Here is a 25261-nt window from a genome sequence, read left to right on the forward strand (position 1 = left end):
AGCGAGGAAGAGTCGGACTGATGAGGAGGCGGGGAAAAATAAAGTTTTCCATATAAAGCAGTTGCGAGGGGCCAAATGAGGGAGTTCCAGTGTTTCATCGAACACACTAAGGACATGCTACGAATAGTAACTTCACAAGTGAAGAACAACACTTCTTAATGTTGACAACTGAGCTTCTGCTCTGGTTGCACGTATTTAATCTTCAGCAATACTCTGTCCCCGTTTATGAAAGCTTCTGTTTTCCATTGCAAACTCTAGCCGTATTTTAATGCATGTTTTCACCTGATATTTTTATTCAGTTAAGTCAACACAAACTTTTAACTGTAAATGTAGAAGTGTCTTATTTTATACCTGGAAGTTGTATGGCAGCTTATGTCATCTCAATGAGTAACTTATGAAATCGTGTTAAATCGCAGATGCCTTCTTACTTGTGAATTTGGTACTCTGATTTACTCATCTTTCGTATAATAAAAGAAATATGAATCAAACTGACACATTTTCTTTCACTACATTCAGCTTGTTTTTACTTGCGACCACATGAACCAGAACATGGTCATTGTTTATGAGGTCAGTTTTCTTATTAAATATAAACAACACAACCAAGCTTCAACTATTCATAAATTCAGTATATTTACACTCCGTAACAGTACTTTATTCTCAAGCGATAAAAAAATAACTTTAAACTAAGGACAAACAAATCAAAAACGGTACTTCACAATCTGTTTTCTAGTATCCAGCCTAATAACACTCGCTCATTAAAAGCCTCCGTGTCCCTTTCAACATACTTTTGTGGGATAGTGTCCCACTTAGGACCTATACATCTGGCACAGCTAAAAGTTTCAAAGAAATGTGGCTCCTGAACAAAGTTTAAGAATGTGACCAGTTGTCAGCCTGAATGCACACGTGCATATTCACATTATTAGAGGAACTGTCAGGCTTTGCTTTCTGTAAATCGGCTCAAATTAGTAGCTGCTGCGACTGCTATCAAATGTCGCTACTTAACATACACCGAATCTTCCTCTTGTCCTATGAGGATGATGAGGTTGTGGCAGATGCAGAGGCAGTGGCTGCAGCGTGGGACTGAGAGTCTATGAGGTCCATGTCTTCGTCTTCGTTGACTCCGCACGTGTCGACCACACAGATCAGGCAGCTTGTGACAGGAAATGCTCGCACCTTGCTGCAAGTCACCCACCTGAACACAGGCGAAATTGGATTGAGAGGCAGCACTTCCATGAGTTGTGAGATAATTAGATGAAGGGTTATTACGAGCTAATATTTAATTTAATAGATTTATACAGATACATTAATTAAATGTCTATTTATTCATTTGTTCATGTTTAATTTATACACTGACCTGTCCGTTTCAATGTGGTACTCCAGGACGTGTCCGAGTCGCCCCACCCCTTGAAACCCCGCCAGCACATAGATGACCTCACCGACCGCTGCACACTTCACCGTTACACCTCGCCACGGCATCGCCGGAGCAGCATGCCACTCATTACTGGCAATGTCGTAGTATTCCACAGAGTCAAGTCCACCTAGAGAAAAAGAATCACCAAAAAACAATATCACACCGATGCTACAGCTACTATGTTGAATAGTATTATTGCAGGATTCTTTTCGTATTAACATTTGTTTGTACCCAGAGCTCCCTGCCCTCCAACAGCGTAGATTCTGCTGTTGACCACCACCAGCCCATGGTTCTTCCTGGCCTCTTTCATCCCAGACAACTCCCTCCATCTGAGGACAGAAAGGTAGACACAGAGACAGGGACAATGAGGGTATTGAGGGGAAGACAACAACAGTAGCAGTGCAAGGAGATTTACCACTTCAGTGTGAACGGACACGTTATTAGTCATTTCCTGGTAAAAACTTTAAAAACTTCAGTTTTGAGCTTTATGTTTCTTTTTGTGTTTATGAATGGGAGAATAAAACGGATTATGATGCGAAACACTGTTGCCTTATTAATTCGTGACAACATCAAGGACGATGTATTTATTTACAGCCTGTTATTCATATCAGAGTTGTTTGGCATTGCCAACATGTCTCAGGAAAGAAGGTAAATAGCCTTAATTTGAGATTGACATTAAAAATTTGAAAGCTTTTCAGACTAGGTCGTCAAATTTCTCCACTGTAAACAAACCAGTAACTAAAAGTAAATCCCCACATCCTCCTTTGGGTTGTAAAATTCTAAACTGTATGTTTGTGTGACTCACTTTTGTGTGTTGGGGTCGTAAACCTCACAGTTGTTGAGGACCCTGCCAGACACGTTGTTGCCCACCGTGCCTCCACAGACGTATATGAGCCCGTTGGCCTCCACTGAGCCGTGGCTGCAGCGAGCCATCAGCATGCTGGTTTTCACCTGCCAAGACTCTGTTCTCGTGTCATAGCATTCGAAAAGGTCGAGGGCAGAGCTTCCTGCAGACACACAAGTACACAACACCACACATGCTTTCAAAAGGGGAATGTCTTTTCGATCATGAAGGATCATCAACATCTACTGTCCCTGACCCGAACCCACTCATACAACACACAAACGTCCCCAAACCCAGATCCAGAGTTCACCCCTTCCACCTCTCTGTGCTCACCCACTTCCGACCCCCCAGATGTGTAGATCTTCCCCATGGCAGGGCATGCAGCAAGGCTATCGCGAGGTGTGGGTGGACCCAGCTTGGAGTACCAGCTGTCCTTCAGTACGTTGTAGCAGTCCATGCGCTTGATGGGGAAGAGCTGGGAGCCACCCAGGATGTAGACCACATTGTCCCAGAAGACAACTGTGGCGTCTCTGCGCTTCTCGAAGGGGCAGCGGATGTCTGTCCAGGCATAGTCCTGCATAGAAAGCCAAATTTAAACCGTGGCTAATATTTTTATTTTAATAGACTTTACCATACAAACCAATAGCTGAACTACTTTCAACTAAAACCCCACATTAAAGTTCAGAAATTTCACACTTTAATATTAAATGAGAGTATATATATATAGACAACATTTACTGACTTAAGCCCAGTACCTTGGGGTTGAAGTAGCGGCAGGACTGAGGCTGGGACCCTCCAAACAGAGCGATGCGGTAGTCGTGCTTCTTCCGTCGCGGTCGGCTGCTCTCACCCAGATCCTCCCGATCCTCCAGGGACAGCAGGTGGTAGCGCATCCCACCTGGTACAGAAGCACAGGCTGTTGGATTTGTGTTGTGTGTGCATGCTCATGTCAACTCAGAAGCCCGAAGCACTTTGCATCAGTTTAAACTGGCTCTCGTGAATCTGAACCGACATAATGAGACGATGCACGTCAACTTTATATACAAATACAGACATGAATTCAGGGTTGGGGATTTCATTTATGCGAGTTAACACAATTTGTGGTTGTGGTTCATATGTTATTAATCTGGGAGAACCCTGCCAAAAATGTTGTTTTATTCTTTCCGCTTACTACGTCCGTTTACTACCTCCGTTTGTAAATTAAGAGTTGTCGGTTGGTGTGCATGCGCGTTTCTCCTCCTACTCACTGATGACCATCTTGAGACACTGTGGGTTGTCCTGAATGAGGGGCTCAGCCTGCACCGTCTTGGAGAGGAAGGTTTTGGAGACCAGAGGAAAGCGAACGCACCCCAACACCTCCACCATGTGCTGCTGTCTGTTACACACATCGTACTTCAGCCAGCGCACTGCTGCATCATAAATCTGGACACAAACGCAACAACAAAACATATTGAAGCACACAGATTGTAGGTGTGTTTTTGTTCTGATGGGAGAAAAAGCCATCTATTTGGGAATCTAAAGTGTAAAATTAAGTATTTCATATCACGTGCACATACAACTGTGTAAGTGCTTATTACAGTACCAAGAGTTAGTTTCTATAAACAGTTAGTTCCTATAAACACACATGTTTTACTTTAGCATATTCTTTAAAATTATAGCATAAAAGAAATTAAACATATGGTCAATTAATGTGTTTATGCGAGTACCTGGGCCTCGGCACGGACAGTGAGCTTGTCCTGGTGCAGTAGGTGTGTGAGCTGTGACACATTTAGTTGCAAGAACTCATCCAGTTTGTAGACTTCAGTGAAGTGCAGCTCGAAGAAGTCCTCTGCTGCCGCCTTCAGCTCGGGACAGTCCATACAGTCTGCCAGGGAGGAAATACCTGCAGGATTACAGGACAAGGGTTAGTCAATCAAACCAAAACAATTTTTTTTTGACAAAACAAAAAATGCTCTTTATTGTACATACAAGTACCACCTAAACTTAGTTTGAATTGTTTGGCCTTCGGTAGTAGCAGTTTAATAATTGATGCTAGTAACTCAATGAATTAAGGATCAACAGGCTTTGCAGTGTTTGGGGTAAAAAGCAAATGAGATATGACTTTACCTTGATTGTATTTGTGTTCTTACCAAGGCAGTTTGTTGCATCAATTTGTCCTTTGAGGAACTCCACACACATCTTCTTCACAGGCTCAATCTGGTACTGGTTGGCTGCATCCAGCAATGACTGGACGTTAGTGCTGTTCACCGAAATCCTGACACACACACACACATGCATGCATTCAAACACGCTTTATTACTAAAGAGGTGTTTCTGATGAAATTGGGTGAAAAATTAAGTTAAAAGAGATCGAGTCTATTCTGTTGTTAAGCTTAGCAGATTTTGTAAGCAAGTACATCACAGTTCCATATTTCTTTTTTTCAGGTGCACTGTACGCCTTAAAACGACCACTCATAGACGTCAGGATCGACGCTTTACTTTCAGCCAGGATTCTTACCGAGCTGTGTAGATAAATTCAATCAACAGCTCAATTATCTCAGGTTCGGCACTCCTGAGCTCCACCTCGTGAGACATCGACTCCATCATTCTGGCTGGAGGTGAGGAAAAAGATAGGTAAAGTTAATAGAAAATAGAAAAATATCAGGAAGTTATGATATTCCTCTTATGCTCGGCAACAGTTTGTGACAGACACAAATATAATGTTCTATATCAGAAAACCTACTACCCATATAGCATCAGAGGCAATGTTTTCACTACTGTGGTCCACCTGGACTTAATGTACAACATATCAAGTGTTTCTGTCCTGTCAATGGTGCTTTTGTGTCCTCACTTACTGCTGAACATGAGGCTGAAGAAGTGGCTGGCAGCAGCTAACACTACTCTGTGGGCAGGAAAGGTTTTCCCCTGAACCACCAGCGTAACATCACAGAGAGTACCCTGAAGAAAACACACACACACACACACACACACACACACACACACACACAAGTATCAGGACAGGGACACACACTTACAGGAAATGCCTCATGTCCTCTTTAGTAGTTCCCCTTTCACACACACAAGCACACGCACAAATACACACACACACACACACACACACACACACACACCTGTTTCCTCAGGTTGTTCATGACTCCCATGATGCTCGACAACTGTCTGAACTCCTCTTTGATGGCACACTTCCTCTCGCTCTTCTTCTTGGTGCTTGCCAGTTTCTCCGGAGAGACCTCCCCCGTCATGTCAGCTTGATTAATGTAATCTGTTCGGTTAAATTTAAACACTTTTAGCACCTTCTCCAGGTGTGTGCAGCTGCAGCCTCTTTGTTGTCGCTCAGCAGTTTGCTTGCTAGCAGTAAGCAGCTTAATGTGGTTGAATTAACTTAAACACCGCCAGTTTTACGGCACCTTCTCCTTGACAACTCGAAGGGAAAAAATAAAAAAATACAATCAGAAAATCAGAAAGATTAACTTTCTATAGTTGAGCGCAGTGTATTTTGCATGCTATTGTCTTTTGGTCCTATTTTCTTTTTCTTCTACGGTATTTCCTTTGGTTGAAGATACTCGCTTGCGCCCTCTAGTGGCAGATGCGATACATATAATGTTTACCTGCGCGACCGCGGAACTAATTTTTAAAACTGTTAGTAGATCTATAGTGAATAGTTTAGGTATTAAAAACGCGTAAGTTATTTGCATCTCTTTGAATATCGACTTGTATATTGTTTATATATATATATATATATATATATATATATATATCCATATGAAAGACAAAGACACTGATACAGCTAATCGCAACAGCAGAGTTGTGTTTACCTCGTTGCAGCGCACCTGTAAAGCCTGCCAGTAACATTACACAGTAATCCAGAAAATATAACCAGGAAGAAACGTTTTTCAGAAGTCGCGTGACGTTGACGTCATGTTGAATGTGCCGACCACAGATGCATTGTCAGAAATAATTGACCTGAAAGTAAATTGAGGGAGAGCTGCAGAAAAAATGTTCCGTTTTCTCTGCTGTTGCTGCTTCTCAGAGGGAAATTCAGCCACTGAGGTATGTGTTTGTTGACTTTCATGAAAATGTTATTAATTCATTATACTCAAGTTCGCACTTGTGAGATTACTGATGAAACCAGTTCCAAGAAGGGTGCAGGAATAAAGAGTTCATGTGTTTATGATATAAGAGCTCATGTGTTTATGACATGGCGGTTGTACCGGAAAATTCCCTTTAACGGTTTAGGTTTTGTCTCACGAGACAAGAAAAGTATAAATTATTATAATTCGGTTGTTCCGTCACAAACGCAAAATGCAGACTTGAACCTTGAATTATAATATAAGTTAGGAAGTTTGTGACACACTTGAAATACATGTTTATGACACTGGTATGACTTGTGTCACACGCATTGTTAGTCCTTTGTGTCAAAGTGCCATTAAGAACTATAACAAACAACTATGTTACTATTTTTCAGAGGCAGCCTCTCCTAAACCCCAGACCATCTGACCTGGATGGATTTGGATCAGCCAGGCAGACTCAGCCAGCACACAGTACATACTCTCTCAATGTTCATGCGTCTTTCTATCAGAACGACACACTTCTAATGCATACAATTATGTATGAATTATGTAAGTGTGTCCAGGTTTATGCCTGTTGTGTGATATCTTCCCTCCTCCCCAGATGCACAGATAGTGAAGCGGATCGGCAGGCTGGTGATGAGGCGAATGTGTGTGCCAGACTTAGACCAGAGGTTTTCTGACATGGCCGAGATCTTTAACGAACAGCACGAGGGCTATGAGGCCATGGTTCGACATATCAGCAACCTGCATCAGAGCTGCGGTTGTCCCCACAATAATACTCTGTCTTTAGATGAATGTGTGGGGACGATCCGAGATGAGCATGGTGAGAGCTCCTTGCAGGCAAAATGATGGTTTCCTTACTTCATTTTCCAGTTTCCTTGGTTTGTCTGTTTCAATCTTCATCTCTCTCCACTTCCAGTGACCAGTTATAGGGTCTCCCTTAAGATGAAGGGCTACGACTTCACCCTTAATGTGGTTCCTGTGGGTGAAGGTGAGGAGAAACCATTGCCTTCACACCTGCAATTGGCTCAGGATGAAATAAAGGGCATTTATGAGAGTGCCAAAGTCACCATCTCAAAGTATACCACACTTCAAGAGTTAACCGGCTGGCTGCTCCGTAACAAGGATCAAATGGCTGAGCAAGTGAAAGGTGCTGCACTAAATTACCAGGAGCAAGGAAGACTGAATGAGAACCTGGAGGAGAACCTGAAGGAAGTTAGCAGGGCGAAGGAGTTGTCGCTGGGATACAAACAACGTGCTGGGGAAGTCCTCACTGATGCTGCACAGATAGCAGGGGCTTATTTGTAGTTCATTCACATGTTAGATTCTCAATTTCAATCCACCAACTACAACACAGGAGTAATATCTTCACAGAGTTTATACACAATTATATGTATACACAGAATATCATACACGTGTCAAGTATACTCTCTGGTTTGCCAGCTATTGCAGCCTCTTGTTTAATAATATCCTCAATTATATCTTTGTGTTAATTTTTTTTAAATTATTGTCGAAAATATTGCAGATACTCATTACACTTGCAAAGACATTATTTTCCTGGATGGGTGTAATCTTGCCAGCTAACAGTAGGGGGCATTGCAGACTTACTTGACTATTCTAGCAGTTGCCTTTTTATTCATATTCCTCAGATTTACAATATTTTTCAGAAAGTACACTACATTATTAAAGATTCCATAAATTATAAAATCAGGTATCGAAAGAATGAATATGTTACTATTTTAGAATTTTGTTATATTTGATTAGACACTTTGCCACAAGAAAATATTGCTCTATTTTCTTCCGTTATGCAATAGAAATCAGGACACAAAAAAGGAGAAATGGTAATTGGACTGGAGGTTTGTTGTGATTGTACTCGTGTTTTTCTATTCTAACATTCTCAAGGAGCAGATTTGCTAAATGTTATCCACAAAGCCCATGGATTTATTAGCTGATTAAAAACCACAGCTTCCCATCTGCTATTATTGTGAAAGCAAACAAACACATGGCCTTATGCCATCTTGATAATTCATTTTGGAAAAAAATCCATTGTTCCAGAGGTCACGGTCAAGTGGTCATGCATTATTTATCAAACATCCTGCTTTTGTCTTAAACTTTACATATTAATATGTCCTAAAGTGTGCGAGATGCAGAAGGTCATATCTGAGAATTCATCTCTTGATGGAAAAGTGAATTGACCACATTTGAATATTTTTTAAATAAAGGAAATCTATATTAATTATGCCCTTCATGGATTTGATCCTTTGTTTGTCCGACACAATTGTAAAACAAAAAGGTAAATGATAATATCCATAATTAAAGTGTGAATATATAATATGTACAAATCAAAAACACTTACTGATCCTTTGTTTGTCCGACACAATTGTAAAACAAAAAGGTAAATGATAATATTCATAATTAAAGTGTGAATATATAATATGTACAAATCAAAAACACTTACTGACTTACTGACCATTCATGCAGTTTGTTTGCTGCTCTATAACCAATTATTCTCACAATGCAATCATAAAACAACTGATTCATTACTTAGTAATGTGGTCTTTAAAAGCGTCTCTGCTAAATAAATGCTGTGAAAGAGCAGTGACTGACAGTGACAACCTACCTGGGTCGTGGAAATTATTAACAAAGAGTCCAACTTGATTGGATGCTGCGTCGGGGGGGCGTGGCAGTTAGATCACATGCTGTTCACTCATTGGCTCAGACGCCTGTAACTCCGTGGAGCCTCGTCGAAGGTTGTCTGAGTGGAGAAAGTAATGAAGATGGAAGGAGCTGATGTTGATGAATTATTGAGGAGATTTATGGAGTAGCGAAGTGATAGCAATTTACTCGTCTTGTCGGAACGATCGAGGACAGTGATACCAGGAAGTTGACTGATAGCATGCCCGTAAGTAACGGCGACTTCCCCCATTTTACTTGTTGTCGCGCCTTAGCCGAACGAGCTAACGAGCTAATCTGAACGCAACCGCGGTGACAGCTCGAAGTCATTGAGCAAGTCGAGACATCGAGAGTGCGACCGCGGAGGTTACTTTACATTCTCTGCCTGATGCTGGTGAACAAACACACTCGTCTGGCTGGGAAAGCAAAACGTTTGACATTGAGCTAATGTTGCGCTGAGAGAATTTCACGTTGTTGTTTAGTTAAACGCAAGATCTTAGTTGTCATTGTGGAAACTAGCGGGCTAGCAGCGCTCGGGGACAATAGTTACCGCTTGAATTTGAGAGATATTATGTAACAATTTTTTTTTTTAAAGCAGTCAGGTTCCTCAATGCTATTATATTATATCTATTAACATTTGTCGTAGATGTAGACCTTATACCTAACTTGATCATATTTATATACTGTGTGTGCGCACACGAATGGGAGGAAGCAGTCTTATGCTTTTGATATGATGTTATGGTTCTACTTTTTTTACATGTGAGTCTTTGTGTTTACACCGGTTTGGCAGGGGCGCAGAAACTCGTGCATACGTGTGATGATGGATAATGGATTTGTACTAATGGTTGTCATGTGATGCATCTTTCCTCTGGACCACCGAGCCAGCTCAGGGGTTTCCTGTATGATGGGGACCAGTGTGAAGCTTTGCCGCAGAGCCCCAAGTCAAACCTGCCGGATGAAAAGAGCTCCTTGAGCACAGGCTGTCAAAAGTCAAAACAATTTTGGTTTTACAATCTGTGTCCTTCACAAGGGCTCTGCTTCTGGTGGCATGCCAGATACGTTGTTTAAATCGGATACTGTTTGCTCCTTGATTCTGTGTGTGTGTTTCCGTGTGCGTCTTTGCCGTTGTCATTAGGGAGAGGCTCATTGTTTAGCAATATACAAGTTTGTTGAGTGGGTGATTGTGCCCTGTTAAAGTGGTGTCATTAGGATGTGAATGTGTGTGTTGATGTTGTGCGGCATCCATGGCTGCGGGTGTTCTCGTCCTCTTAATGCTTTTTGACAGTGAAGCCCGGCAGGTCATGAAGCAAGAAGATCATACGGGTTCTGCTGTCATCAAGCATCAAAGCTAGAGTCACCCATGCCTGTGCTTTCATGAAATGTCCTGGTAATTTTGGAAATGAAAATGTTGCAATCCTTTTCATTTCATTCTGTACCAAATTCAAGTACAAAGCAGGGAAATGAAAGTTGATTTTATAGCAAAAGTATATATTTGTCGGAGATGCCAGGGGTCGGCTGTAGCTCATGGGGATGAGTGGTTGTTTCCTTTAGCACAAGGTACCCGGTTTGATCCCCGCTCTTCCCATAGTTGCATGTCGAAGTGTCCTTGAGAAAGACACCCCCAGTTGCTCCCCTATGGATGGGTTGAATGCAGAATTTCCCTACAGGGATTAATCGAAGTGAACATTCCTTCTTCCTTAGATTGAAGCCTATTTTACAGTCATGGAAGAATAAGGCTAATCTGTACCAAAAGTAGTATTTGAATGTGCTGAGCATTAATAGATTACCAGACTATTATCAAATTGTTGCAAGAAAAGCTAAGACAAATGAAGAGAAAAGGTCATTTTAAAGAGAGCATTCAAATTGAAGAATCAGTGATGTTAATTATTGGTTTCTTCAGGCTCACTTGCCACAAGTCGACCAGGAGTTGAAGAAATAAAGATGCATCACTAGCTTACGAGCAACCGAGAAAAGAGCGTAGGCTGCTATAAGAAATTCCTCCTTGTCATATCTCGGCATCTGTCTCCCTCGGCAGCAAAAACCACAAACAAACCACGGACTGTGTTGTTATGTCTACTTAGGCTTCTACTTGAACTCGCCACAACTCCTCAAGTTAAAGCAAGCTCGGAGACACTGGTCCAGCTTGTTATCCAGCTGACCTAGTTTGTAGATTTTGGGTGGAGTCATGTTGCTTTAGTTCCTGGTTCTGATGCTGGTTAGTGCAGTGAAACGCATTTTTGTGGATTTGGCGTGTCAAGAGTTGTGTCAGCTGAAGATACATTAGTTTAGGTTTATTTTGAGTGTATTTTATCTCGTTTACTCTTTGCCTCCATGTAGGTTTCATTGTCATTATCAGCCTAACCAGTAGTTTCTGTGGCCTGCACCACAGGAAAAAGCAGCTGGGGCAGCTCTGTCACTCTCAAAACCACCCACTCTGTCTCTCTCTGCGCTTCCTTTCTTCCCTCTAGTCAAGCCTTCAGTGTAATAGGAAATGAGGTAATCAGTAGGGAGTGGTGTCCGTGTGTGTGTGTGTGTGTGTGTGTGTGTGTCCTTCATTTATTCTCACTTGGACTTGCTTCACCAGCTTTCCCAGACAGGTATGTTCTAACTTTCTAACTTTACTACTGAGCCCCGGGGAAGACGCAGTGTTTTGATTCTGGCTGTGTGTTTTCTATGAGTTCACATTAAGTACTATGTGTGTGTGGTGTGTTTGCCGCGGTGTTCTGTAACTTTGTCAGGACGTTTAAGCACTTTTACAACACGGATTAAGAATCTAAACTCAAAGGAGACCTGTTTGCGTTGGAAGGAGGAGTCCAAAATAAGCTCATTTAGACGTGTGTGTGTGTGTGTGTGTGTGTGTGTGTGTGTTTTAATTCGTGGGTGTAAATTCAGAGGCATCGAGCTGACAACTTTAGCCAGCTCACAGGTTTTGGGCACACACACACTTGGGCAATGCGTGACACATTCTCACTGCTTGGCCAATCGTTGGCTGCATCGGTGGAAAAGCTCAGTAAGTCCCAGCGAGGCTACGAAACACGTGGGTAAGATCTGTTCTTGAGCCCGTTTGGATCACAGAGTGGTGTCTTCCCTTATCTCCTGTGTATCTCAGAGCCTGGGGCAGAAACGATTGCAACCTAATGAACTCTCCTCTTTTCTTGATCCTCCTGCCTCACTCCTTTTGAGTTATCCATCCATTGGGTTGTCAAACATTGCTTGTATCTCGCATTCCCTTTATACAGGGAACTCTACCTCCCTATTCACTTATCCATTGGTCTCTCCTCTATCCATCGCCCTTCACTGCCTCTCTACTTGCTCATTACTTCATTGGCTTGAGTTTGTTACTTTTCCGTAACACTGATTTATTCATGTATGGTTGTGCTGATCAGTGAGGTTGAGCTGCAGAGAAGCGTTCACCACCTGCTGCTTCATTTGTTGTGGGTGCTCTTTGGCTTATTGATTTATGTCATGATATCTTAGTGCACAATAACTGAGTCAGCCAGACCAAGACGGACAAAAAACATCAGCCTAATAACAGAATTACACTCTATAGTTTCCTCTTGGGGCAATTAGTTTGCTTCTGCCGGTCTGCATTATGAAATGAGACCGTAGACACCTGGAATACAGTTTGTACCGCTGTACGTCTTGTGATGTGAATGTTTCAGAATACGTCATCATTCTTTTCATGGGTGTGTAATCCACTGTGTGGTGAGCCTAATGGATGGGTGTGTTTGTCATTGTTGCTGCTATGCATATGCAAATGTAAATATTAGTTGATTCATCAATGTATTGTCCAGTGCAAATTCATTTTCAGGTTATTATTCTTGGATTAGTTTTTATCTTTTGGATTACAATTCAACAATTGCTGTGATCTTGTAATGTAATTGTGAAGGGTATATACACTTGTTCAGGTCTAAATTGTCAAAATCAAATCAACATTTCAGAATACACAGATTTACAGCTACATCCTGTGATGGGAGCTTGGCACCCGAGTGTCCGCCCCTCGGCTGATGCTTTGGTGGCGCTGCAGTTTCTTCTTGGCTTGCTGCTGGTAAATATTTCACATATAGAGGAGGCATGGCAAGTGGCCTCTGAGTTTATTCGTCAAATATCCTTTTCTGGATACAGATGCCAGCGGGGAGAGAGTTGACTGGTTAAAAGTGACTTTGTAGGAGGAACCCTTCCACTTCAAAGAATGACTCAACCACACTCTAATCACAGCCTTTATTCTGTAATTCAGAGAGCCTGCCATTAAAACACACACGCTGGCTTTGATGTCATTGCCGTCCTTGTAGTCTTCACCAGAACGGAACAAAGGACCGCTACAAAGGACTGATTCCTCTAAATGGAGGCCATTCTGCTATATAATCCTTCCCCATTTTATGAGTCACTGGCTCGTCTCCCTCGGTCATTTCTGTCATTGGTACAGCCCATAAATAGACACCTAGGATGTGTGAAAGACAGATTAAACAGTATGTAAGACTGAGCGAGCGAGATAAATGGCTGTGTTGGAGGATGAGCAAAGACAAATTATGAAAATCAGACTTGAACGTATTTTTGTCCTTTTTCGTTTACACATGCATGTTAATAGGCTTTTTGATAATCACGGTGATTGAAAACCCGAGCTTCAGCTCACATCTGAATCTCTTTCTTTTTCTCAGACTCTGTTACCAGGCATACCAAACATGGACTTTGTTTCTGCATTCATCAGCCGCTTCCAGAGCACAGGCACCACATAACTGCAGCCAAAACAGTCTGCCAGTGAAAAATAGATTGAGAGCAGATTGAGAGCAAATGAAACTCTGTCCACGGAGCACGGAAGAGAAGATAAGGTACCATTGGAGGTTTAATGGAAAAGAAGCTCCATGCATACAAGTTGAGTGCTTTGAAGAGGAAGGAGAGAAGATGCAGTGTGTGTAACTGAAGGAGAGCAGGGCCGATCATTAAGGGTTCATTTAGTAAATGTCTGTCTCTGTTTAGGCAACTGCTTTTTCAGCAAGCGTCTAAACACAATGACGCCAACAGGCTCCTCTGTGTGGGCAGCTTTTCTATTCGAGAGGCTGAGTTGAGAATAGGTTCGGTCCTTGCTCCAGAGGTGTGTGTGTCTGGAGAGGAATGAGAGGGAAACAGAAGAGCAAGAGGAGTGGAGAGACGTATGCTTCTTTTGGAGTATTGAATTGATGCAGCATGTATAGTCACTGCCGTGGCGTTGTTTGCTGTTTGAAATAGAATATTTTTATCCGGATACTAAATAAAGGAAGGCTGGCAAGCATGGAAGAAGCTCTGTGTGCGCGCGTGTGCTATCATGCTCGCAAATTCATGATACATTTTCTGTGTGTTTTATATTGTATTTCTTTTCTCTTCCAGGTTGAGGTGACTCCACTGCAGATGAGGGAACATGTTGGCGATGGACCAAGGAGTGGTGGAGGAATGGCTCTCAGAATTTAAGGTACTGCTTTACCGAAAAAAAGAAACGGCAGATAACCCAGATTAGTGTGCAGCTCTTTCTCTCCTGCTGCGTTATTATTGCCAATGTTTCTTCCACATGCATAAACCAATGCACTGCTCCTCCTCAAACACGAGCACGCATCAATACGTGACTGCTCCCTAAGCTAAGACTTGTGAGGCGTGACAACAAAGGGGCAGGAGGGAACCTGTGTGAGGATCGACCGGCCATCTTCTCTCTCTGACCTCTAAATGTAACCACGTTGATGTGACTGACAGCTTCTATACACATTAGCACCGTCTCTGCTGCCTTTCAGAATATTGTTCAATATCAAATCCATAGCAATGTTGATTATACTTCACTCTTATTGACATCAATTCTGTCTCTTTCATCTGTAGCCATATCATTGGCCAGGCTTTTGCTTTAGCATGATATCCATCCACTTGATGCGACTCCATAGTGTCAAACTTAAGTTTAGGGTCTTCAGTACTCATTCCTCATCTTGTTATGCGTGTGTGTTTTTTATTTTGAAAATATTGGCATTAAACTTCAGCTGTTTCTGTGTGTGTTTCAGACCCTCCCTGATAGTGCTGTGTCAAACTATGCTGCCTCAATAAAAGACAAATCTGCCCTTGTCCCTGCGCTCTACAAGGTCATCCGAGAGAACTACAGTGATGTAGGGACACACACTTTAATATTTTAATTGTATCTCGTAAAATCCTGATTACACTTCTCGTATTTTTTTTCTGTTTCACGGGTCACCATTAACCTTTCAATATTAGATGTTTACAACCCATGAATATCTCAATATCTCCTTTTGTAGTTTTGCTTCCAACCCACTATTCTGTATATCCTTCTGTGCATCGTCCTCACATTATATTGTATTACGATCGACAGTGGCAGTTGCAGTTGCTGTGTGCTGATTCTTGTAGACCGATGTCAGAATGAAACCATGTGCCCATACTCTGCCTTTCTGTCCTGTCCAGTTGCTGGAGCCCGTGTGTCACCAGTTATTTGAGTTCTACCGAAGCAGCGAGACGCAGCTGCACCGTTTCACGCTACAGTTCCTGCCAGAGCTCCTGTGGAGCCTCCTGTCCGTCAGCGCAGCCAGAGACTCGCACACATCCGGATGCATCGATGCCCTGCTGCTGGGCATTTACAACCTGGTAGGGGAGAGGATGAAGCTGGTGTTTGTGTGTGTGTGTGTGTGTGTGTGTACATTTTCAATGCCACGTTCTTATGTCGCAGCTGTTACTTGTTAAAGGCAAGCTTTTCTTGTTAATAACACTAACATGTTTCCAGTGTGATAAATAGAAGGGAAGGAAAAACACCAAGAAAAGGTCCTTGATCCTATCAATGTGTGTAATCATGCAGTTCCAGAAGCAGAGGACACTCAACTTTTTCTGGGTTCTGTGATTTCTTAATGCACTTGCTGCGTTGTTAGACAGCTATGCATGGAGTGTGACAGGAAATATGGGGAAGAAATAGAGGGATTTAAACCCAGTGACTTTGGTTCTACATTTAATGGAATGGTTGCTGCTTGCAAATGCCCCCTAAGCTTCCCACAGAGATGTCAGCACGAGTCATTATTAAATTGGGTTGAGTCCTATTTTCATTCATTTTGGCTCTCAACGTTCTATCCATCAACTAAGTGCAGTGGCCCCTAACTTCCTCTCTGAATAGCAGAATAGGTCAGCTGTCACTCAACTCACTGGCTGGCTCCTATTAATCTATTTGACATTACAATGCACACAGGGGACAGGAAAACCCCGGGGTTAGTTTGTGTGTGTGCGCTCACACGATATACACACACAAATATGCAGACGCACACTAGCAGACTGATTTGGGAAACCCACATATAACAGATGAATGTGCTTGAAGATATAAGCACACACTCTTTTAAGGTATATGGCACACGGAAAACAAAATGTCTATTTCTCACCCACAGAAATATTGTCTCACTGTCTTCCTGTCTTTCGCCTTCACAGGAAATCGTTGATAAAGATGGAAAAAGTAAAGTATTATCTTTTACTGTCCCTTCCCTCTCCAAACCATCAGTGTACCATGAGGTGAGAACTGCACACAAATGCACTCTGCGCTTTTAATTTGCGTTTGCATAAATGTTCAGTTTAAAACGTCCTCTTCTTCTCCCCACCTCCAGCCCTCAGCTCTCGGCTCCATTGCCCTTACAGAGGGGGCTCTAGCCAATCACGGGCTGAGCAGGGTGGTGTACAGCGGGCCACACCTCCAGAGAGAGACCTTTACAGCACAAAACAGGTAAGAGGCTTGATGCGCAGACTTATTTAAAAGGCTGCTGGATGGATGGTGACGTGTCCGCAGTGTGGAGGTTGTGCACATTTTAAAATAGCTTTCCCTGTAGTAAGCTACCAGTCTGCCTGCTCAGAATTGGCAGCAAACGGACAACCCAAAATAGAAACACAAATGGAGGAGGAAGGACAATCTGACAAAGAAGCACTGTGAAATTCAGTCGCTAAACCCGGCACTTATAGTTGTTTTTGTTTGCTTTTGAAATGAATCACGCAACACCTTGCCAAGAAATACATTTCTTCTTTTGTGAAGCCGCATGCATTCTTATTCACATTTCATCAATTTTCTTAGAAAGTCAAACGCATTATGATCTGTGACTACAACTATACCTCATATTGTAGTGTAATTTAATAGACATTTGAACGTTAATAATACATTTGGACTGAGATGTGGACTTAGAAATATGAGATCTTATCAGAACGGTAGCGCAACACACCCACATCTCAGAACGGAGAGCAGCAGTTGAGTTGAGCTGTGGATATGTACTGTAGATGTCTGGCTTTTGACGAGGACTGCAAGGAATTAAAAGAAGATGAAATCTCTAATTCTGTGGATTACTGCTTTTGTAATCTTTCAATCTCTGGGTCTGGGATTCTGATCTGATAAGTTTTGTTTTGTCGTGTCATGTATTAATGTATTTTACGGGTATGTTTGTGTTTTTGAGGTTTGACGTGCTGACCTTTCTGGTGCTGTGCTACAACGCTGCTCTAAGCTACATGACTGCCCCCTCTCTCCAGTCCCTCTGCCAGTTCAGCTCAAGGTAAAGAACACACACACACACACAAGGGAGCTGTGCTTGTCGAAGAAAAAAATAAATAAAATGATTAGGGTCACCAATAAAGCTTCAGGGAACAACTGGGCTGATACATAACATCATCCAGTGCTTTGGAGCCCAGCTCAACCTCTCCATTGCACTTATACACAAATACATGCATTGAAAATGCACACAACACATGCAGATTTTGTCACGAGGACTATAAGTACACACACACCAATGTAATGCTATATAATGAGGATCATTGCATCAATTCTTGATTGTGAATGTCTGTGAGGATGCTACTTGAACATGGCTAAACATGCATGTACACTAGTTTACCAGCACTTGCTTGTCTGATCCTCTTATAAACTTCTCCAGGAAGTGATTTGCCTCAATAGAGCTGCAGCCAAGTAGCTCAGTGGAGTGTTTCCCCTGATTTAATCTTCCTTGTTCCACTGGTGCAAGTTCCCTTATTCTGATTTCATTTGCTTTCCTCTAGGGTGTGTATATGCGGTTACCCACGGCAACAGATGCGCCGCTACAAAGGCATTAGCACACGGCTGACAGTCACCTCAGAGTTCCTGGTTCAGCTCATCACAGGGATACACTACGCCTTGTGAGTGTACACACGTGCCTGCACAAACTATAAGACCAACACAGACTGCTCAGCTTTATCTTTTCATGTCTTACATTCAAAGAATTTTCTTAAAATCTGCTCCATGTCACTTATTTCTGACTTTATTTGATTTGTACCAATCATTTTATTATGTAGCTTTTTTTATTTTAAAGAGGTTGGACTGTGACAATCAATGAGCATGCTCACTTTGCATTTTGTGTATGAACCAGTTTATGCTGCCGTGTTGCATTTCTCAAATGATCTTTTTGACAATATAACAGGAAACTACTGACTGCCATGTGGAGTTTTCTTGCAAACAAACAACGTTTTATGTGCGTTCAGCTTTCGTCACCACACCACATTGTGTGTATCTTTCAGGTCTCTCAAACAATTTCCTTACTCAAAACATTTGCAAGAAAAGTCTTTTAAAGCAAGCAGGGTTTGTATCCATGTTTACAAGCTTGCAGTCTTCCCTGTCTTTGCTGGTGCATATCGTGTTCCCACTACCTGTCGGTCAATGGGATAGTGAGACACCATTGGTAGGACTCAGCTGCAGATGAACAAAACAAGGACCCAATCTGAAAACGATCCATAGCTCTTCTCCAGGTCTATTACTCCACAGGGAACCTTAAATCTATATGTGTTGTGTGTATTTTCAATTGATGTCTTTGTGTATAGGTGTAATGGGGAGGTGGAGCTGGGATCCAAAGCACTGGATGACGTTTTGTATCGGGCCCAGTTGGAGTTGTTTCCTGAAGCTCTATTGGTGGGTGTAATCATTTTAGTTTCTTCTTCTACAAGTGTGTGTGTGTGTGTCACATCCACAGAACACTATGTGTGTGTGTGTGTGTGTGTTCGTCACATCCACAGTACACTATGCTGCATTGTGTTGGTCTCTCTGTGGGCGTGTGTGTGTGTGTGTGTGTCAGAGACAGAATGTAATCCCACCAGATTATTTACATCCTTTTCACTCGGCTCAGTTGAGCTCTAATTGAGGCCCAGGGAGTAGAGGATTGAACCTAAGCCCACAGCATTACTACACACGTTAAGGTGTGCTTCTCCACAACAATCAAGACACACAACCTTTGGATTCCCATTAATAAGGGTGCTGATGGGATTTGAAAAGATATTAAAAAAAATATAGACAAAAACCATGAACGCCAGTGATGAAACGTTCAGATCTCAGCGTTCTGTCTCGTGGTTGTTGGAGTTTTCTTGCTGCAGAGGAACACACCTGCTATCTCAGCACAGCTCGTTGACGTGTCCTCATGAGACCAATGTGCTGCAGACTCGCAGACAACCGACATGTTGTATCGTGATTATGACTCGACCTCATGTTACGTACTCAACCGTTACATTACATTAGTGCCACTTGAGAATATCTAGCAACAGTAGAGGTCATTATAGAAAGACTTAAACTAATTAGTGTTTTACAAAGCAAATACAAAGCCCTTCTGTTCCTCTCACGAGTACTAGGCTTTGAATTCATGCTTAAATCTGGTAGAAAGTGGATTATTGATCTTGAGAATACAATGTGTCTTAAGAAATGCTGCTCTTACACTTATTGTGTATTGGGCCAGTGCCTTTACTCTTGGATCTTTTCCGTACATAAATAGTTACAATTGAAATATAACCGTTTTGTTCCAGTTAATCATGTTTAAAATCTAACTAATTGAAAAAATGTAATTGGCCCAACACATTTTCTTTTTAATAAGCAGATAAATCTCACACATTTTACATTTACACAAAAATAACTTACACCTGGATCTTCTGAAAAGTGTCTATTTACAATCTGGCCCGGAGACCCATTAATGCCAGCTCTGAAGGTTATGAAGCATCTCCATTCAGCTGGTTTGCAGTGATTGTTGGTGTTTTTAGAAACAATGAGCCATAAAAAGTGTCCAGCACCATTTCATTGTGTATTCTACTTCAGGAAACGGTTACCTCTACACTTAAAGAAGACATCTTCTGATATTTGTGTTATAAAATACTATCTATCATATCGACACAACTACCACAACAATTACCACCTTGAATGAAACGTGTTGCTTCTCCTTCTGGGAAACTCCGGCAACCTCTGAAGGAGTCACATTTGTGGGTGTGTTTGCTTCTCCTCAGGTCGGTAATGCCATCAAGTCGTCACTGCACGGCGCTGCACTGAAGAGCAACAACAAGGAGGGTGCACGGAGTATCCAGGTGGAGATCACACCCACCTCCTCCAGGATCTCCCGAAATGCTGTCACCTCCCTCTCTATCAGGGGACATCGCTGGAAGAGACACGGTGAGGAGTGAGAAGAGCTCTCACACACACTTTTCACATTTTTATATTATGGTGTAATACGAATGGAATTGTTTGACTGAAGAACAAATCCACACCAAAGGAGAGGGCGCGATGTTAAGATCTCTTCATTATTCACTCATCCTTTCATTTCACACCCTTCAGTCACTGTGTACTTTAGTATTGTTATCATTCACTGTCGACCTCCTTTTGAGCATCTCCTCATTCAAAACCATAGGAACGGAGAAAATAGAAAACCAGAGAGCAAATAGTGTATTTAAACTATAAAACAGATCAGCTGCAGCATGTTCACTGTTGTTTTAAATAAGTTATTTTGGGTGTAGTTTCAGCTCTGTTTTTAAAAAAATGTATTTATTTATTTAGATGGTCGTAGAACAAAAGAGAAAGCAGCTCTCTTAATTCTAAACCGCAGAGTACAGACCAGGCAGGTAAATTTCAGCCTTCAGCCAGTTTAATGAGCAGGTTTCATCTTTGGCCCAACTTCCCTTGTTCATGTCATGGATCCTGCTCATTGGCGCCTGTATCCGAGCTGCTTGTTTATGCGTGAAGCTTTTGTTACGAGCAGATGATGGAAGAAAAAGTTATGTAGTATTAATTTGTGTGTAGAGGGCTGAGTGAGAGTCTATATGCAATTTTATTCCATTTCATTATTGTGTTCATATTCATCTCATATTTAATGTACTTTGACCATGTGTTATGTTCTGATCACTATGATTTTTGTGCCATTACATTGATTACCTCCGTTTGTCTTGTGTTACTGTGGTTGTGTGCACATGACCGGCTTTTTGTTGTTCATGTATGTGTGTGCATGGTTCATGTCTTTGTCCATCTGTGTGTGTGTTGTATTGTCCTGCGACACCCTCCTCGTGTTCCCCTCCCCCACCAGAGTCCCAGGAGGTGAGTGTAGACACTGATGCTGCAGTGGGGGGCGTGGCCGTCCCCGAGATCAGTGTGACCGGTGTGAGCGGCGAGCGAATGCCCAACGGAGATTCCCTGCGGCCGCGCCCTGACGGCCGCGCTCAGCCCGACTGCGACCCGTTGGGCGCCTCCTCCGAGGTCAGCATGGATCCCCGTGGTCATGATTCCGGCACGCGGGGTCAGGAGGTCAGGAGGCAGAAGTCTGTGAGGCGAATGGTGGAGAATGAGGGTTCTGGGTCGGCCTCCACAGGGAGGAGCCAGTACTAAGGTCCAGCCCCTCCTTCCCACTGCCCCACTCCCGGGGTAACCTAGGTAACCGTGTGTTTTGGAGCGTGGTCTGAAAAGCTGCATGATGACTTCCCTTTTTACCTCCTGCGCTGGGCTCCACCATCCTCTCTTTGCCTAATTGCACTATTCCTCTCATCTGTAAATCCGACGTCACTCATTAATTTACTCTCTCCTTTGTGGCTAAAGCTTCCTCACAAAGACCTCCTGCTGAGATTCCTTAAGTCTAATTATTATAATTGATCTAACTGAATAACAGATTAATAACCTAATCAAAATGCATAATAATGAAATGTGCTATTGTTGAATCGCACAAGAAAAAGTGACGTTTTTCTGTTTAGTAAAATGAAGCAGATCCTATTGAAAGCGGTTAAACATAATGTAAAACGTTTTAAACGAGCCATGTGGAGCATTTAGGAGGATATACTGGCAGAAATTGAATATAATATGAAGTGTTTTCTTTGGTGAATAATCTCAAAACGATAAGAATCATGACTTTATTAACTTAGTATGCACTACTCATATTGACTAAAGCTTGAGGTCAGGTCACTGATAACAAAAAGGCTTTGAATCATATTGCCCAGATATTATCTGTTAGCTGTGCCAGTAACAGGAGATTGTACACGTACAATGTTGTTTCGGGGTCTACCTCGTGGGCTTTCCTGTAAAGAGCAGGACGCCTGTGTGTCTTGTAGCACATCTCGGTACGCCTCGACCCATTACTCCTGGGTTGCACCTGGAACAGATGACTTCCTTCTGACTGGTAGCTAGGAGCTGAGGAAAGATATGCAGGTCTTGGGTTATTTGAAACAAAAGCTGAACAAAAGGTTAAACCTTGACTTTAATCTGACTCCTGAATACTTACCAGCAGGCTAAATCTGACCATGGAAGACTTTAACAGGACCTGCCGATCTGTCTGATTACCAGCTGTTTCCAGATGTTCTGTTACAGTGATAGCATCAGATCAATCAATGTGTTTGTGCATATGCGGCTGGTTGGCCACTTATACAGGTCTGCCTTGAAGAAAGCAGGACAGATATATATATATTTATGAGGAGTATAGGTCTTCAGAGTTGGTGATAACGAGCATTCAGGGTTTACATACGTGTGGCTTTCTGTTTTCCTTCCTCTTCACTCCCTGTGTGGACTTTCCTAGGCCTATGCTCTTAGACTGTGTCCTCCTGCCTTTGGGACAAAACATGCACTCCTCAAGAAAACCTTTCCGTGTTATCTCACAACACCGCTGGTTAAACTAACTGTTCTGGGCTGAAATACTGAACTCTCATTGTCAGGTGGCAAGGTGTCCCCGTTGTGAATGCACCACCTGCTGGACAGAGACAGCTCGTCTGTCATGCAGCCCTATACATTTTGCCCCACATGCAAAATATTAAATGAATTTAATTAAAAAAAATTAAACCTTGCTAATCTTAATGATTTGATTGGAACCGATGGGCTGGATGACAGAAGAGGTGGTTATGTTTACATCTGCATGATCCTGTTTTTCATTTCTGTGCTTGTTTTGTCTCCCTCTGTCTGTCTCACAGACGCAGTGGATCTGGGTTCCCCGGATGAGCTGATGGATATTTCGGAGGTGGATGAAGGGGTGTGGCCCGACATGACCACACCCACCATCACAATTAGCAACAGTGTTACCACGTTGAACCTGGGGGCCAAGGCCATGAAGAAGTGTCGGCTAGGCGGGCGCACCAGCAAGGACAAGGAAGCGGGCCTTCTAACAATGGGCCGGGCCGCCAGCGAAAACGCGGACCTCTCTGTCAAGCGACTGACGCTCACTTACAGCCAATCGGTGCCTAAGGCAGGAGCTCTCACCAACCTGACGCGCACCGCCAGCGCCGTCTTCTCACGCTCCTTTGACCAGGTGGCCAGCAGCAACGCCCCTCCCTCCAGCAACCACACCGCCTCTGAAGTCGGCCGCTACTCATGCAGCCTGCAGGAGGATGGCCTGGGGTACTTGAGCCCGGCGCCAAATCACAAGCAGCGCTCTCCAAGCATCAGTGTGCACCTTGGCTCTGACCTTTGAACCCTGTGTGACTCCTGGCAACCTAAACCCTCGCTTCTGATCCTGTGACCCTGTACCTGTGACCTGGATCTCCAAGCCATGCCAACTCCAGCAGATCAGAAACGATGAACAAACACTCCTGCTGGTTCTCTCCTCGCGCCATCCTAAAGTCTGATTCTCTGTGCTGTAAAGCTGCCCTGCTCCTCTCCCCCAGCAGAGTCTCCTCTGGGCATGATGGAGGCCGGATGTCAGGAATGTCACTTCCCGCTTCACTGACTTAGTGGTGCACGGCTGCTGTGAAGTCGTGCCAGCAACAACAAAAAACTGCACTCCATCGCAGAGCAACCTGTCTCTAAATGGGTGCACTTGAAACATATTACTAAAAAAACTGTGTGGAAAGGTTTTTGGAAAGTATTTTAATTGGCATTTGTTGCCCTGCATGGCTTTGCCATCCATCCATCCTGACCTTGTCCAGGTTTGTCCGAGGGCAGATGTTGAGTATGTGTAAGCATGCTTGAGTGTGTGACTGGATGTGTGTATGGCCAATTGTTTTTAGAGTAAAAGCTACTGATTGATACAATGAACAAGGTATGATTCTCCAAGTTGAAAAAAATGTTTCAACTACTTCAAATAACGGATCCCTTCCCATAGCAATACACATCTCTCCTATTCAGTGTTTTTTTTTTCACTCGCGCTCCTTCGAGTTTTCAACAGTTAGTTTCCTCCAGAGAATCTGCATTCTTCCTCAACACGTCAGAAAAATGACCACTTAATAATCAACCAGTATGTTAATAATTTGTTATGTTTACAATCGCACAATATTGTCATTGTGATGGAGAAGCAATATGCGTGTCCCTCTCGCTCCTTTAGCACCTTCCTAAATTGCTGTTCTATGGCAAAAATAAAACTTCAGAGAAATGATGATGATTTTGACTGGGGCTAATGGGTGTTATGTTAATGATTTGTTAAGTATTGAATTTTGCACTTGAAAGAGCAAACAAGTTGTGTTTCAACTTTGATGAACAAGAGAGGTCTGACTCTCAACTGTGGTATTTTCCTGTGAGAGATGTGATGTGTTGCCCCCTACGTGTTCTGACCAGACATGGAGTCCACCTACTTGTACACAGGTGAAATAATCTGATAGTTCTGACTAAAGATGTAAAATGTCGACCAAAACTAACTGATCCGCTGGCAACAACAACAACAACAACATGGCATCTTTTCTGATCCACCCACCACTCCAGCTGTTTGTAAAACTTTGGTGATGTGTTTCCTTGTTCACACCATTATCATCACGTCATAATACATGGTGATATTCTCTTGTACCAAAAGGGGAATTCAACTCTACACATCTCTTACATTTGGTTTCCTAAATCAAGCTCCCTCCAACAAAAGTGTGTTCTGTTGACTGTGCCCGAGAGCTGTCGAGTGTCTAGCTTGGTGGGACTAAATCATCGTGTTTCTGTATGTGGGTTTACAGAATGTGAATGGGTAAGCTCTTGTACATCATACTGTTGTACTAAAGTTGATTTAAATTGGCCTTTCTGTCTGAAGATAACTCATTGCTACAACTTCTCGGAATAAAGTGTTTCTATATTTCA

The 25261-nt window shown here is 42.7% G+C and overlaps 4 protein-coding genes across 4 annotated transcripts; 3 read left to right on the plus strand and 1 right to left on the minus strand.

Moving 5' to 3' along the window:
* Positions 1–507: 507 nt before the first annotated feature.
* klhl7 (kelch-like family member 7) lies at positions 508–5745 on the minus strand. The gene is made up of 12 exons (XM_056411983.1): positions 5365–5745; positions 5089–5191; positions 4752–4845; positions 4385–4509; positions 3962–4137; positions 3503–3677; positions 3011–3153; positions 2589–2829; positions 2217–2418; positions 1643–1740; positions 1355–1538; positions 508–1192 (listed from the first exon to the last, which is right to left on the minus strand). The coding sequence occupies exons 1-12, from the start codon at positions 5491–5493 to the stop codon at positions 1027–1029; spliced, it is 1836 nt and encodes a 611-aa protein (XP_056267958.1). The 5' UTR covers positions 5494–5745; the 3' UTR covers positions 508–1026.
* Positions 5746–6247: 502 nt separating this feature from the next.
* Positions 6248–8557, plus strand: si:ch73-345f18.3 (uncharacterized). Its single transcript, XM_056417358.1, has 4 exons — positions 6248–6301; positions 6717–6792; positions 6923–7144; positions 7241–8557. Exons 1-4 carry the CDS (start codon positions 6248–6250, stop codon positions 7627–7629), a joined length of 741 nt encoding a protein of 246 aa, XP_056273333.1. The 3' UTR covers positions 7630–8557.
* A 533-nt stretch (positions 8558–9090) lies between these two features.
* Positions 9091–23274, plus strand: hycc1 (hyccin PI4KA lipid kinase complex subunit 1). The gene is made up of 12 exons (XM_056416161.1): positions 9091–9223; positions 14359–14440; positions 15012–15113; positions 15424–15603; positions 16426–16506; positions 16599–16714; positions 17430–17525; positions 18022–18138; positions 18817–18904; positions 20257–20419; positions 21324–21667; positions 23185–23274. The coding sequence occupies exons 2-11, from the start codon at positions 14390–14392 to the stop codon at positions 21620–21622; spliced, it is 1293 nt and encodes a 430-aa protein (XP_056272136.1). The 5' UTR covers positions 9091–9223; positions 14359–14389; the 3' UTR covers positions 21623–21667; positions 23185–23274.
* Positions 21674–25261, plus strand: LOC130194943 (hyccin-like). Its single transcript, XM_056416172.1, has one exon. The coding sequence runs from the start codon at positions 23130–23132 to the stop codon at positions 23679–23681; it is 552 nt and encodes a 183-aa protein (XP_056272147.1). The 5' UTR covers positions 21674–23129; the 3' UTR covers positions 23682–25261.

This window comes from Pseudoliparis swirei, chromosome 1, assembly GCF_029220125.1.
Source record: "Pseudoliparis swirei isolate HS2019 ecotype Mariana Trench chromosome 1, NWPU_hadal_v1, whole genome shotgun sequence".
Taxonomy (NCBI): Eukaryota; Metazoa; Chordata; class Actinopteri; order Perciformes; family Liparidae; genus Pseudoliparis; species Pseudoliparis swirei.